Here is a 15,182-nt window from a genome sequence, read left to right on the forward strand (position 1 = left end):
GCCTCTCCTGTCTGAGTGCACAACAGCCAGTATTTATACCCAGGAAAACACATGTGCACCCCTGTGTTCTTTTTATAAGAAGAAATGAAAATAATTTTCCTATGAAAGTTAACTTCTGGCATATGCAATCCTTATTTCATCAGATATATAACTTTTATCAGATGGAATTGTTCACATAAGAAATCTTCAACTCACACAAGAGTCATGGTAATAAATCCTTGGAGCAGTGAATGTAATCCTAGCACAGTACTTCTTCTCTCTTCCCTAAGACTCTGTTGCCTCCTTCTACATCATTTTCCGCTTTGGCCTTGCTTCCACTTTCACTAAGAAAATAGGACAACCAGGTGACATCAACCCACCCACCAGCATCTGTGTCTATGTATTTTGCCTCCACTGCTAGTACAATGAACAGATAAATCCTACAAAGGGTAATCTCTCCACCTGCACACTAGAATTCATCCTCTCTCCCCTACTCGGTTGTATTTCTTAACAGTTCTATCTCTCTCTCATCCTCAGATTTCCTCTCTCTGCTAGATCTTTCCCATCAAAGAAAGGACATCCTCACTCCACTCCCCCTACACAGACACAGAAAACCTCTCTTGGCCCTATTTCCATATCCAGTTGTTATCCTATTTCTCTCCTCTTTATAGCAAAATTCACCCAAGGAGTTGTCTATATTAATAGTGCAAATACTCTCTCCCCATTTTTCCTAAATCTAATCTAGTCTGGCTTTGTCTCTTATCACTGAATGAAAACAACTTTTGTCCAGGTCCTTCTCACTATTAGTTTCAGTACCCAATTTCCAGTCCTTATACACCTTGAACCCTCAGTAGCAATGAATATAATAGATGACTCTGTTCATTGAAACATTTTCTTCTTGCATCTCTGAGTTTCTCCTACCCTCCTAGATACTTCTTTGCAGTCTCTTTTGGTGATTGCCCTAATATCTTAATTGGAGAACTGCTGGTTTTTAGATACATTCTCTTCTTTAACTATACTTACTCATTGGTGATTCCATTCAGTTCATTTTATTCAGTCAATGACTTTAAAATAGTATCCCTGCACTAGAAATACGTGTCTTGAATCCAGGCCTCTTTTTTGACCTCCATAATTGTATTTCCGCTCTCCACGTAAAATAGTCACTTAAATATTCATTGGCCACTGCAAATTTAACGTGTTCAATATTGGACTCACAATCTTCCCCAACCCCAAATATGCTCCTCCCTACCTCCAACGTCAGTTAATGTCGTTAACATCTTTCTCCGACATCACTTTCTCAGACCAAAACTTTCGACTCATCCTTTACTCCTCTTATTATCTAAGGTGTCAGTAAATCTTGTTGGTGCTCTCTTCAAAATGTATCCGGAATGCAATCATTCTAACTAGCTCTACTCCTACACCCCTAACACAGCTACTGTCCGTTCAGCTGCGCTCGTGCACAAGCCTCCTAACTGTTTTCCCTGCAGCCACTCTTCTACCTACACTATACTCAACAGGGTAGCCAGAATGACCATGTGAAAATATAAGTCAGGTCATATCTTTCTGCTCACAATTCCCATTGACTTCTTTCTCCTAGCATAAACTTATAAGGTTTTTTTTGTTTTGTTTTGTTTTGTTTGCTTTTCTTATATAAGCCTATAAGAACTACTCTGAACGCACCTCCTACTGTGCACTTGCCTCGGAACATTTGTAATGGATATTTCTTCTGTCTGGAGATTTCTACTCCCAAATGTCCTCATGGCTTGTTGACCTACATCCTGCAAGTCTCTTCTTAAAAGTCCCTTTGTCAGGAAGGCCTTCCTTGGTAAGCCTATTTAATACTGCAACCCTGCCCAACCTCGAAAGCACTATTCATTTTCTACATATCATGTTTCTTGACAGCACTCCTAATCTTCTATCGTATCGTATAGTTTCCTGACTTAAATCCTGCATATACTATCTTGGCAATTCATTAAATGTGATGCTATTATTTCTCCAAAGCCAAGATTTTACTCATCTTTTACTCCTCTCATCATCTAAGTTGTCAGTAAATCTCTTTGATGCTATCCTCAAAATGTATCCCAAATCCAATCGGGATATATTTGAAAAAATGCATATTATATGACAATGCTCTTTCAGAACTCTTACATGTGAATTGTATCTCTGAACTAGGCAGTAAAGATGCATTGCATTTGCCCAACTGTTAAGTTTCTACTTTGTTTTCACTAGTTCTATGTAATAACATCATTTATTAACATTTTACTATTTTTCTCTCCTTATATTTTTTTTCTTCCTCCATTTCATGAAAGAAGTCTGATCCTTGTTGGTTCCTGTTTCTGAATACCCTACATTTCTAAAAATTGGCCCACATAATGCTTCCATTTTTTATTTTACTTTTCTACATTGTGCCATTAAAGAGATTATGTTAGGTGATCTGGAGTAGAAAGGTGAAAGACTTTTGAGCTTCACCAAGTTGTAGAAGACAAAATTGGCCATATTGACTAAGAGGAAGAAATTTGTGCCAATTAGTAGGAAAACCTGTTTTCCATCAACATTTAAGTAGCAGGACCACAACCAGTGACTTACTGAAGAATACACTAAGGTAGTGAGTTTCGATGGGTTTTAACTCTAGCAAAGATATCTTTTTATCACAGACAACTTGGGAGCAGAAGGAGACCATAGTTGAAGGAATTAATATTGGTTGGAACACTGAGGACATCAAAAGTGGCCATGACAGATGGGAAGTTTGGCTCTGCATGAAAAACTCCAGATACTGATGAGCTTTTGAGGAAAAAGGATGCCTCTGCTAAGGCTGATATTCCCAGCAGCCCAGTGAGTTGGAGACTTAAAGTCAAATTTAAGTTAATTTAAGAAAATGAAGCAGCAGATGAGTCTTGCACACCTGAATTTGTAGGAAAAGATTCACAACTGCTTCTTCAGTTTTTTCTTTTACCAGCTTTTCAGAACATAAACTTACAGCATCTGAAGTATAAGGTGTGTGAGTAATATTGTGATGCTGAGTCACTTGGAGTATCAGTGAAGAAATTTAATAGCTTTGTACTGTGTATTGATTATATAAATAGAAATGTAAAGTATTTAAACATATAATTATTTTCTTATACGAAAATTTCTAAGTCATATAATTTTAATTAAAATGGTAAAGTTCAGATAACTTACTTCCATCTGGAATAATGCTAGCAATGCATGGCTTTAGGTTGTCAAAACTGTCAAATTCAATTACAAAACCCCAAAACGCAGTGCACTCCTTGTTTTCTAGACTTGATCCTCTTCAGTAGTTTTCAACAGAGCATAAGCATGTTAAAAATCATTTCAGTACAAGTAACCCCTGTATTCAATGACCTTCAAGGGCTTCAAATTTTACTCTGACTGAAAGATCAGATCCCAGCAATGGTGTATGAGTCTGTATGTGATCTGGCACAACACAGTCCCTCCTATCCCATCCTCTACCACCTACCCCATCCCTGCCATCATCTCCCATAGCTCATTCAGCTCCAACTTTTCTGCCTTCTTGCTGTTTGTGAATACACTAGGCGTGTTTCTACCTAAGGACATTTGTCTTTGCTATTCCTTCTGCCTGAAACTCTTTTTCTCATATTCACAAAACCAGCTCTACTCTACTATCTGCTAGCTGTGATTCACAGCAAATTGGTTAACCTTCCAAGGCTCATTTTTCCATCCATAAAAAGAGAAACATAACAAAATATACTCCAAAGTGGTGGTGTAAGTACCAAATGAGTTAATGTATGCAAAACACTGAGAACAGCATGCGGCATTGAGTGAATACTGCATAAGCATCCACCAGTATAATTTGTATTAGAAGCCCCTGAAGGTTTTTTGGATCACTTGATCATCCTTTCAAAAAGCAAAGCTTGAAATAGCACTTGTGAGGCACTTCAAAACACTTTCCGAATTCTAAAATATAAATTAGTTTGATATTTGGTGGTAGAAACAATTTTTACTCTATATTATAATTGTTTACACAATTCTTCCTCCTAAACTACTAAAACATTTTCAACAAATTCATTTACAGTAAATCCTCTGTTCACTAATGCTTGATATGGACATGTAATTATTTCATTTTCACAAGTACAGATTCATTTACAGTAAATCCTTTGTTTATTAATGCTTGATATGGACGTGTAATTATTGCACTTTCATACTACAAGGAAGCTTCTACTTGAAGTGCCTTCTAGGTCATTGAGAAAAATGGAAACTTATCTTCCACATAGATTTAGAGGAAAGTATTTTGCTGTGGAACTAATCACTTGAAAACTGGGAACAGCACCAGGAGATAAAAATAGCTCTATACATGGGGCTGAAATATTCGGGATTGTATATTAGCTCTGCAACTTTTCTTCTCTGTATGTGAGTAAGCAGGTTACTTATCCATTCCAAGACTTAGCTTCTTCAGCTCTAAAACAGGAGATAATGCTTACTGAATTTACTTTTCAAAGCTGTTGCAAAAATTAGTGAAATGTACAGCAAGATGTATTTTAATAAAAATATGTGTTCAGTATTTAACTGTGCTCTACATTGTATTAAGTATTTTATATAAATTATCTCAATCTCACAAAAATTATTTTGTTTTATGCACTTTGACTATCCTCATTGTTAGATGAAAGTGAAATTGAAGACACTGCAAGTAAAATGTAATTTAAAGAAGTATTAAAATTTCCACACATTAGCTTCTTTTCAAAATGTGTGACCGATCATAATAATCATTGCAAAAAATTATATTAGATACCACAGGTGTCACTACATTCATTGCTGTACATACTGTGAAATACCACCCACTTATCAGCATATAAAATTATAACTTTTATTTATACTTTACTTCAAAGTAAGTTCATCAATAACATTATAGTAACATGGCATAAAAGATTTTTGGGGGCTTTTAAATTGAGGCTTCAGCATATAATAAATGTGCTAAAATATCCTCCTCTTTTGTGAGCAATGAGGAGAGCTAGCTTTTAAACGCTTCAATCACAGATATACTGTTCATAACCACAAGATCTGGAAGATTTTTTAAATGTCTTCTATGTTGATTTATATACAATGTAGTATACTTGATTAAAGCTAACATTATGTACACATTACGCATCATAATTGGTTGAATGAGGGATGAGAAAGGATTAAAAAACAAAGAAACTATTACCCTTTTCCGAGTTTTCTCCTTCAGGAAAGGCCGGATCACGGTGTACAGGGCATGGATATACCATGGTTGATTAACAAAATGAATTCCTCCAAATCGCGCTGGGAAACTATCCTAGAGTAACATGGAGGGAAAAAAAATTAAAATATGCTTTAATATACCAGGAAGGCTTCGGAAAGGTTATATGATATACAAATTTCTTCTTTCACATACTTAGATGAGATTACTTGTAGAGTTAAGGAGAGCAAAGAAGAAAGAACCTCACCATGTTAAACACTGTATTTTTTTTTTTTTTTTTTTGAGACGGAGTTTCACTCATGTTACCCAGGCTGGAGTGCAATGGCGCGATCTCGGCTCACCGCAACCTCCGCCTCCTGGGTTCAGGCAATTCTCCTGCCTCAGCCTCCTGAGCAGCTGGGATTACAGGCACGCACCACCATGCCCAGCTAATTTTTTGTATTTTTAGTAGAGACGGGGTGTCACCATGTTGACCAGGATGGTCTCGATCTCTTGACCTCGTGATCCACCCGCCTCGGCCTCCCAAAGTGCTGAGATTACAGGCTTGAGCCACCGCGCCCGGCCAACACTGTATTTTTAATACAGTAACTGAGATAATGTATAATTAAGTGAATCCTTCCCAAGAATAGGTAATTGATAAGAATTTCAGCATTGTTAGAAGGTTCATATTTTAAGCCTGTAAACTGCTAATAGTCATTACAGGACAAGACACAAAAACAAAAGTCATTAGAGATTTGTCAAATAATGAATTTCACTTAAATTATTTACATTTACATTTAAATGTATTTAAATAAAAATATGTTATTAAATAAAAAATATTTATTAATATTTTCCTACATAGGGATTATTAATTATTAATAATTAATCCCTAGGTAGTCATCTATAGTGTAAGCAATGTCAGACACAAAACTCACTTTATTCTCTTTATCTTATTATTTTATCAACTTTGTTACAAACATTCTCTTTTCTTATTTTAACTACAAAAAGGTAACATGCTTAAGCAAAATAAAAACATGGAATTGTACTATAAGAAGCATAAGGATGCATTTTGCAAGGTTAAATGAAAATCAAAGCTCTCTGATCTCACCTCATAGGAAGAAAATGTAAAGCCAGCCTCCTCCTCTTCCTATCCGTAATTAAATAGATGTAGCCCTAGCCCATTCCAAAATATGTAGGGAACCCTTAAGCCAAATGAATGGCAATATTTGACACTACACTTTAGTATATTAATGATTCTACATAAACAGATCTGATTCTTGCTACTATTTCAAAATTACACATTGAACTGACTACAAAAGTCTTCTTTAAAAAAAAAAACTAACCTACTAGAAGTGTCTCTGAAGTGACATCACAATACTTGGCATTCTTCTGAATTCTATTTAGAGTATAAGCAGGAAGAAAATAAAAGTAAAGGAGCTGTAATAATTATATTTTTAAAATTTAAATGTTCTTTTCAATAAGAGTCTCTGGTCAAAAACGTGCATGGCATAATCCCATTAAAATATTTTGTTTTTATTTTGGATATTTATGAGCATTAGTGAAGTAATCTAGTATTTGCATATTGATTTGCAGAGCTACCAAATTTTATTTTGCAAAGCAACTTCTATTTCTGAGAACCATACCCTATAAAGCAATAATAGTTCAAAAAATAATTAAAATAGCTTAAGATAAAACTTTTACTTTTTATGTCTGTATCTTACTTCTTTTGTAAATACGTGGTTTTTGTTCGAGAGGTTATTATAACAATAAAATGAATCTGAGAGAAATATAGGCATAGTATGTTTTAAAGTTATTTATTTGTATAAATAAAAAGAAGATAGTATATACCTAAATAATAAAGAGACTAAGACAACCTTATTATTATTATTATTATTATTATTAATTATTATTTCACCTGGATATGGGAGTGATAGAGAGGTTTCCTTACAGGTTTCCAGGCCTGCAGGGGTTTTCCTAGTTTAATCTTTCCCTAAGAGTGTAGCATCTATAAGAATGCAGGGTCTCACATCTAGTCTCCCACTTGCCCCCAATGTATGCAACCCTAGTCTTTGTCAGGAAACCACTATTCTCCAAAATTCTGGGTTCCTGCAGTTAACAATTGCCTCCAGAGCCTCCCAGGGTTCACCTCCTCTCCTGTTTTTCTCCTGTAGATTTCTGTGTGTGCTTGGCTTAGAAGGATTTGTCTCACATTCCTGAGAGTTCAGCAATGCACCTGGAAATATTTTTGTTGTGATGAAACCAATATCTTGATGCTTTATGACAAAAAGATCTTTAAAAATTGTTAACCTGCTGTGCTATCTGAAGGAATCTCTAGAGCACAACTAAATGAACACCAGCTTTTAAGCCAAAAGTCTTGGCTCAAGTGATTTTTTTTTTTTTTTTTTTTTTTTTTTCTTTGAGACAGAGTTTCACTTCTGTTGCCCAGGCTGAAGTGCAATGGCGCAATCTCGGCTCACGGCAATTTTCACTTCCCAGGTTCAAGCAATTCTCCTGCCTCAGTTTCCTGAGTAGCTGGGATTACAGGCATCGCCACCACACCCAGCTAATTTCGTATTTTTAGTAGAGACAGGGTTTTACCATGTTGGTCAGGGTGGTGTTATACACCTGATCTCATGTGATCCGCTCACCTTGGCCACCCAAAGTACTGGGATTACAAGTGTGAGCTACCACACTCAGTGGCTCAAGTGATTCTTAAACTTTGAGAATCATAAGAAGGTCATATTTCTTCTTCTCTCCTGAAAAAAAGAAAAGAATATGCAAGCATGTACACATAACTTGCACACAATGTCATGGACTTTCTTGGACACATCTTTAGAGGTCCTTGATCAATACCCAATCACAGTTGAGGCAGAGTGAAAGAGCAGGGAAATCCTGGACTTTTCAATCAGTAGATTTAACTTAAAATTCTGACTTAATGTCACCTCTCATGCATCAAAGTCCAAAACAAGAAGATGGTCCTTGATTCCTTTCTTTCCCTCATTGTGATCTTCCTTGCTTCTAATCATGCCCAACTGCATGTCATTTTTCTGCATCCCCTTCAGTTCTGTGGTCATCATGCTGCTTTACGGCTTGTTAACTTTGTTCTCTCCCACAGGCCTACTGTGGCCTTCCCTCCCTTTGAGTATAATCTGGTTTTACTAATTAATCCCTTAAGACTTAGCTCAAAAAACACCATTTCCAGGAAGCTTTCTTTGATCCCTTCTCTCACTTCTCACCCATAAAAGCCCACTCTCTGCCATCACTAGCAAAAGCCTGGGTCCATCACTGTACTTGCCATATGACCCTGAAACTCTCTTTATTTGTCTGCCTCCACTATTAAACCATGAGCTCCTTAAGTGCAGAGGTTATGTGTTCTGTACAGTCTATTGGTACCTGGCCTGTAATCCATTTCCACTCACATCATGCCCCACCCTATAAGGTAGGGAATGGAAGGTTAGACATATGATTCTGAATGGGAGAGTTCTGTCAGTGAGATGTACCTGAGCAAGTTTTAAGGGACCAAGAGGAGGCAGCAGTCACCTTTTTGTTTCAGTGGCAGCTGCTAAGCACCTTATTAGCTGAGAGATTGTTTGCAGTAATGTCTAGCCCCACCTTCCTCTTTCTAGGTGTCATTTAGGAAGTGAGAGGCTTCTTGGACAGCAGCAGCAAAGGCGGACACTATTTTCTTGACTCTGAATCACTTCCACAAGGTTGTGGCCTCAAAACCAAGGATTCAGCAGCAGTCCTCCTTTAACTTCCACTGCCCAAGCTCTTCCAATGAGGCCTTAAACACTAACTCCCTGTATTAAATCCATTTGTTCTTGAACTATCTAAAGAGATTTGTTTTGTTGTACTGAACTCTGAGCCAGACTGTGCCTCATTCATCTTCATATTCCCAGAATTTCAAAAATATGGTGTGTGTGTGTGTTTGTGTGTGTGTTTGTGTGTGTGTGTGTGTGTGTGTGTGTCCCAGAACAGAGGCAGATAAATGTTTACTGATTAGATCTTGATACATACTATTTAAGTAAACTATTTATCTTCTCTGAGCCACAATTTCCTTATTTGTAAAATGGGAACAACATTGAATAGGATTGCTGATAACTCACAATATCTCTTAATTATTCAGCACACCCTCTAGGTACAGGGCTACAGTATTAACCACTAGCCCCATCCTACAAATGTGGAAGTGACCATGAAGGAGTGAAAGGAAAATCAAATGTCATGACACCAAATTCACTAAGCCAAAGGGAAAAGTTAAGCTTGGAAACCAAGTAACACACAAAAAAACTACCTTTCCTTTTCTTCCCAAATAGCTGCAAGATAGAAGGCCACATAGCGCCCCAAGTGGCCTCCCTCATCCTGACAATATAAATTAACAGTTTATCTTCACAAGTCCAGGACAAAGACAAGATTAGAAATCATCCCTCTACCAGCCAAGATAAATGCAGATTTACCAAGTAGCAGGAGATGAATGCATAATCGACTGTTCTTCTAGACTCTCCCTTCACACGTAATATGTAGATTCAGTGAGCCACTAACCAAAGCCTCACAAGAATGTGACCCCTTATCTCTCACTACCTCTCCTCCCCTTTTTTTTCTCTTTCCCCATTTCCCTCCTGCCCATTTACCTCTCCTTAAATAATGAAGTCCTCAAAATACTCTATGGAAAGAAACACAGGCCATAGATCCTACTGTGATTTGGGTCTCCTTTTCCCAGGCACATCCTCCACCTTGGCAAAACAAGCCTCTAAATTGATTGAGACCTATCTTAAGCACTTTTTGTTTTGCAGAGGTAGTTTTATAGTGTGGTTTAAGCGGCAGTTGTTTGGCCCTAAATAGCACTACAAAGTACAAACTAATAACAAAAATCACAACACACAATATGCCAATCGTTGACTCTGCTGGCTACATGGTTCTTAGCTGGAGACAATGAAATAAAATCGCTTGGCAATCAGGAAGGGTACAGCCAAGATGGGTTGAAAAGGTAATAAAATTCTTAACTTCCAAATACTTTGCCAATTCGCCTGCTTCCACTCCTTTTTTTTTTCTTTAAGCAAAGCACTTTGTGCCTAATGCAAAGATTGACTTGCCTGAATGTTTCAATTAATGGAAAGTTGGACATTATTTATGGGGTAAATTTATTTATATGTATCATTATACATGTGTGTGTATGTATCAGCGAATTATTCACATATTTCTAGCAAAAATATGTTTGTCTCACATATCTAACCAAAAAGAAAAAGTAAAGAATCTGAACTATAGCATATTATTCTAAATTTTAAATAAATTTTGATGAAACACAAAAATTACGTATCAGGATAAATACTATTACAAGTAATATTATCTGATTTATGAATAAATCAGTATAATTCCTAATACGATTGATCGGGATAGAGTATATGGCTTCAGATGAGAGCAAAATGAACTTTTCTATGAGAATTAAACCCACAACTTTGGTCTCATTTCACAAGAAACACTGTCTAGGTTCCTAAACCAATCAGTTGCATTAAGATGTGTTTTCAGTGTGAACATAAGCAGAAATTGTATGTGTACCTCGCTTATTCAAAATTAAATCTATCAGCCTTTAAAATATTTTTGTTTAATCTCTTTCTTGTACTTTCTTGATACATTTAGCTTCAACGACTATACTGTCCATAGCAAAGGGCATATAGTTATAAGATGTAGCAACCAGCACCTAGAAATTACATGTTTAATTCCATAACTCTACCCATAAAATTATACTGCAACCTAAAATATTGCATTATATCTATGTGACACTAGGAATACACTATGTGTATAAATATAAAAGATAGTTACTGTAGAAATTTTGAATACCAAAAACTATAATTTTAAAAATCACTCATAACTTTACCAACCAGAGGAAAACACAATACTCTAAGAATCTTGATGTATGCTCCCAAGTTTTTTTCCAAGTTTTATGCAGATGATATGAAACTTGATTACTCATCTGGAATTATGACAATAGTTATTGGGAATGACTCAGAAGTGTACAACATATATAATATCTCTGTTTCTGAAACTGCTTTGGTTTGGAGAGAAGAAGTGATTTTGTAGCAGTTGGTATTACTAATTCCCTCAGGAGCATTACAATTAGCTTCCTTCAGATGTGTTTAAAATTAAGTTTGATCTACCTTGACATGCTAGCCACACCATGTTTCCCTAAATATGTCTTTTGAGGCTATCCTTTCTAGATAGTGGAACAACATTTGTATACCTTGTATACGTCTTTTAGAATGATGTATTAGCTGTTTATATACATGTCTTATTCATCTTCTAGAAGGTTCTGATTCCTGAAGAAAGTCATGCTTTTCCCAGTTCCAAATAGCTGCTCATTATCATTAGTGGACAGACAGATCCAGGAAAGTCATTCACTTGCTTTCATGATGAAAGCAAAGATTTTTACCAAAACATTCCAACCAGAGTCTTCTGCCAAATTGAGAACAGACAGCCAGGAAACTATTTAATTACCAGCTAATTGGAATGTCTTTTTCTGTGCCTCATATCTGGTAATGAGCCATATTTGAATGAATGGATCAAAAACAAAGATTTCATCCCTCATACAAGGATAAGAGTTTAAATTGGGATTGTACACATGACAGAGGCTGCTCCACCTCTGTCCACTTAACTTTCACTCCTCATTAAAATCTCATGCTGTCCTGGCACACATACAATAAAGGAACTTGATTAGATGCAAAAAATTGTGTAGAAGCAAAATTTCACCAGAAAAAAAAAAAGTAATTAATCTGATATGTAGGAAAACCAGAATACGTAATATTTTATCTAACTAGGTTGTTTAACATTTAGGAGTTTGTCATCAGAGAAAAGAGAAAAAAAGATAATTGAATGGCTAAAAAATGAATAGTCAATTCCTGTTACAGGAGACATCAGTCTCTAAAGATATACAACACTGTATTTTAAAATAAGTGCTTAGAAAGGCTTTTTACTTCATCAGGATTCTGTAAAACAAAATGCATGTGAATCACATAGTTACATTTTTGTGATTACTTACAAAATAGTGTCAATTTTAATAAGTGTTTTAAGAAAGAAGCATGGATTTATCATGATGAATCACTTAAAATAGTGGTTAAAATGATACAATCATTTCCCATTAATACATGGCTTCGTAGGTAAAGTTTTTTTAGAATATTCAACTTTTAAAATATGAATATATTTTGAAATAATTGTGCCCTCTCAAGTGGAGTTAGGATTTTACCTAACTCCAAATATGTAATAGAACGCAGATAATTTTTAGGATTAATTTTTAAATTGAAAATTGATGTTCTAGGTTCACAGCTAGATAGTTTATAGTGTCTGTTTAAGACCCTCAGCCAAATGTCAGCTATTGTTTAAATTTTCCATCATGTATAGAATTGTGTCAACATGTATTTCTCTTAAATGTAGACAGAACGTGCTCTACCCAAAGGCATACATATCTTTTTTGGCATTACTATTAAAAAAATCATTTCTCCATTCTATATGTGTTAATATTGGCTGAAAAAGACCTCACAACACAGTGACTCCTAGAAAATCTCTCTTTTGCCCTGTCACTCTCCTCTCAGGGAATTCAGTTCTCACTATAGAGATTGGCAGCTTTACTCTGTTTCATTTCTGTCTGAGAGTGTTCTCTGGTTTGCTTGTTGTTGCTGCTGTTTTAAAGTTAGTTAGAGATAATGCCCAAATGACATATCTTCTCAGTGCACACTACTAGAAAATCTGCCATAGGATCCTTAAGGTTTTACAGAATCCTGTTCTTTAAACTGTGGGCGGGCATTTATTGTAGAGCCAGCAGGTCTCACACTAACACTTTGAAGGCAGAAGGATTTGGCTGCATTGCTTTGGTGATTCTACAATCACTATTTATAGTTTGGACAGGGAGAGTTTTTAACTTCTACTCAAGATGACTGGAAGGAATTTTTCCCTGGCAACTCAGAACTGTCCTTCTATCAGGTCCTTTAAGTTTTCCTTTATGCAGTCTGTAGAGGAGCCTATCAGGCTCCTCATTGCACTTGGGCATTATTTCTAATTAACTTTAAAAACTACCACGGGGGTCAGGGCTGCTCCAGTTTATGAAAACGCAGGCCCATAACATGGCACAAGCTCCACTTGCTTCATATAAGATAGCACATGACTGTCATCTGCCTGTGGGAAAACGAGAGCTTTGTGATAGTATTGTCATTGTTGTAATCTTAATGTAGACTATCATTTCCAAATTTTTAATTTTTTTTAATCTGAAAAAACTGTATAAATTGTCCAAATCTACAATCAATAACTTTATTTCCTCTTTAATCACTTAATTGACTTGTAATTAATAATTATATATTGATTCCCTGGGGGGGAACACAATGTTACTTCTTTTTTTCTTTTTCTCCTTTGTTTTAAATACGTATGCTGAAATAATATGTAGCATTCTTGACTCCCAGTTTCCAGTAATAAATCCACTTACCTATTAGATAATGTGTCTGTATCAGCAAAGATACCCCTGCACCTCAGTACCAGCCACATACTCAGAATTACCAAATAGAGCAAAGGGATTATTATGGAGAAAAAAAAAACCTACAGGAGTGTATTATGACTATATGCACAGGGTCTCTGACATGTGTGAGCTAGATGTGATTAGGCCATCTCAAAATCTCAAGCATATTCTAATTACTGACAAATCATTCTTTTGTTATCGTTTTTCAGTACCTACAGTTGATCAGTTGGTGCTGCCTAACTTCAAATACAGCTAACCCCTGCCCAAGCCTGGACTCTTATACAATGTTAATGTACTTGTATGGATAGATGCCTCCACCAGGATAAAACTCTCAGCTTTGGTGACTGTTTTATGAGTGATTCAATGACATCAATTTTGCATATGGAGGGGAATGTCTGAGTCCTGAGTACAGTAAAACATAGACAACTTAAAGAAGAATACTACATAAGATGTTCTCCCTTGAAAGAGGGAGATTTACCTAGCTAAAGAGCTAGTTTTACCTAGCTAAATATTTCCCAAAGTAAAACAACACTAAAAATTAAACGTAACATGATTAGTCATCATAACAGAATGGGCAACAAAATCTCTCTTTCGTGAGCAAAACATACATGGCCTTCTCACCAGTTACCTTTTCTACCAGAGAAGGCTGATAACAGATGGAAGCAAATCACAGCCACGCACCCTCAACATGAAGATATGGGGCTTATTTAAGTCAGCTGCTGCTTGTGTGTGCCTGATACAATCGGGAAGTAAGACAGCCTGGATAATGTGACACAAAGCCATTCTCACACCACCTCACAGTCTAGGAAACACCAATCTCAATCAAGTACAACAGCAGGAGAGAAAACTACTGCCTTATAAAAATGTGACATTGTCGCGTTCCTAGGTCAGACTCTTTTATTAAAACTAAATGCACAGCAAGGGTCACAAATAATTTTGACATTTTTAATCAAAGGAGTGAGTGTAGTAATTTTCTGTGAATGATATTGAGGCTTGTAGCCCCAATACGTCAGCTGACAGCAGGAAGGCCTTACTATGACTCCAGCTAGTGTATCAATAATGGATTGAGTCTCCCACTTGACTTTTAAACTACTTTAGATAACACACATTTAGAAGTGCTGATGTTCTCATATCCAAAATTGCCAAAGGGGAATTAAGTGGCAGAGTGTAGGCTAGAGAAACTGAGAGGAACAAATTACAGCAAGAATCAGGCTAAAGTCCTTAATGGATATTTCAGGACACTCCTGCCTACATCAGGCATGTGAAACTAGCCAAGATTGAATTTAATGATGAAAACGCTGAGAGGGTTTGCAAGACAGGAACTGTCACATTCTGAGGAGGGACCATATATCGGTAAAATATTATTGAAATAAACTTCAAAATATACTCTTTATGTCCCTAATGTTGCTTCCAGACATCAGTTATAAGAAAATTATCATTAATTTGGGCAAAAATTTTTGTGCAAGACTGTTTCATTTTCACATTTTGTAATTAGGAAAATACTGGAATGAATTGAAATTTACTTCAACAAAAGAGTTA

At 36.1% G+C, this 15,182-nt stretch overlaps 1 protein-coding gene across 1 annotated transcript in view; it reads right to left on the minus strand.

Moving 5' to 3' along the window:
• CLVS2 (clavesin 2) overlaps positions 1–15,182 on the minus strand; it is an 83,662-nt gene that overhangs the window by 15,016 nt on the left and 53,464 nt on the right. Inside the window, exon 4 of the mRNA XM_032274892.1 lies at positions 5,156–5,266. Within this exon, the coding sequence (XP_032130783.1) occupies positions 5,156–5,266 (111 nt within the window). The remainder of the gene's footprint in view (positions 1–5,155; positions 5,267–15,182) is intronic.

This window comes from Sapajus apella, unplaced genomic scaffold (genome assembly GCF_009761245.1).
Source record: "Sapajus apella isolate SASKATOON/1434 unplaced genomic scaffold, GSC_monkey_1.0 scaffold6, whole genome shotgun sequence".
NCBI classification, from domain to species: Eukaryota; Metazoa; Chordata; class Mammalia; order Primates; family Cebidae; genus Sapajus; species Sapajus apella.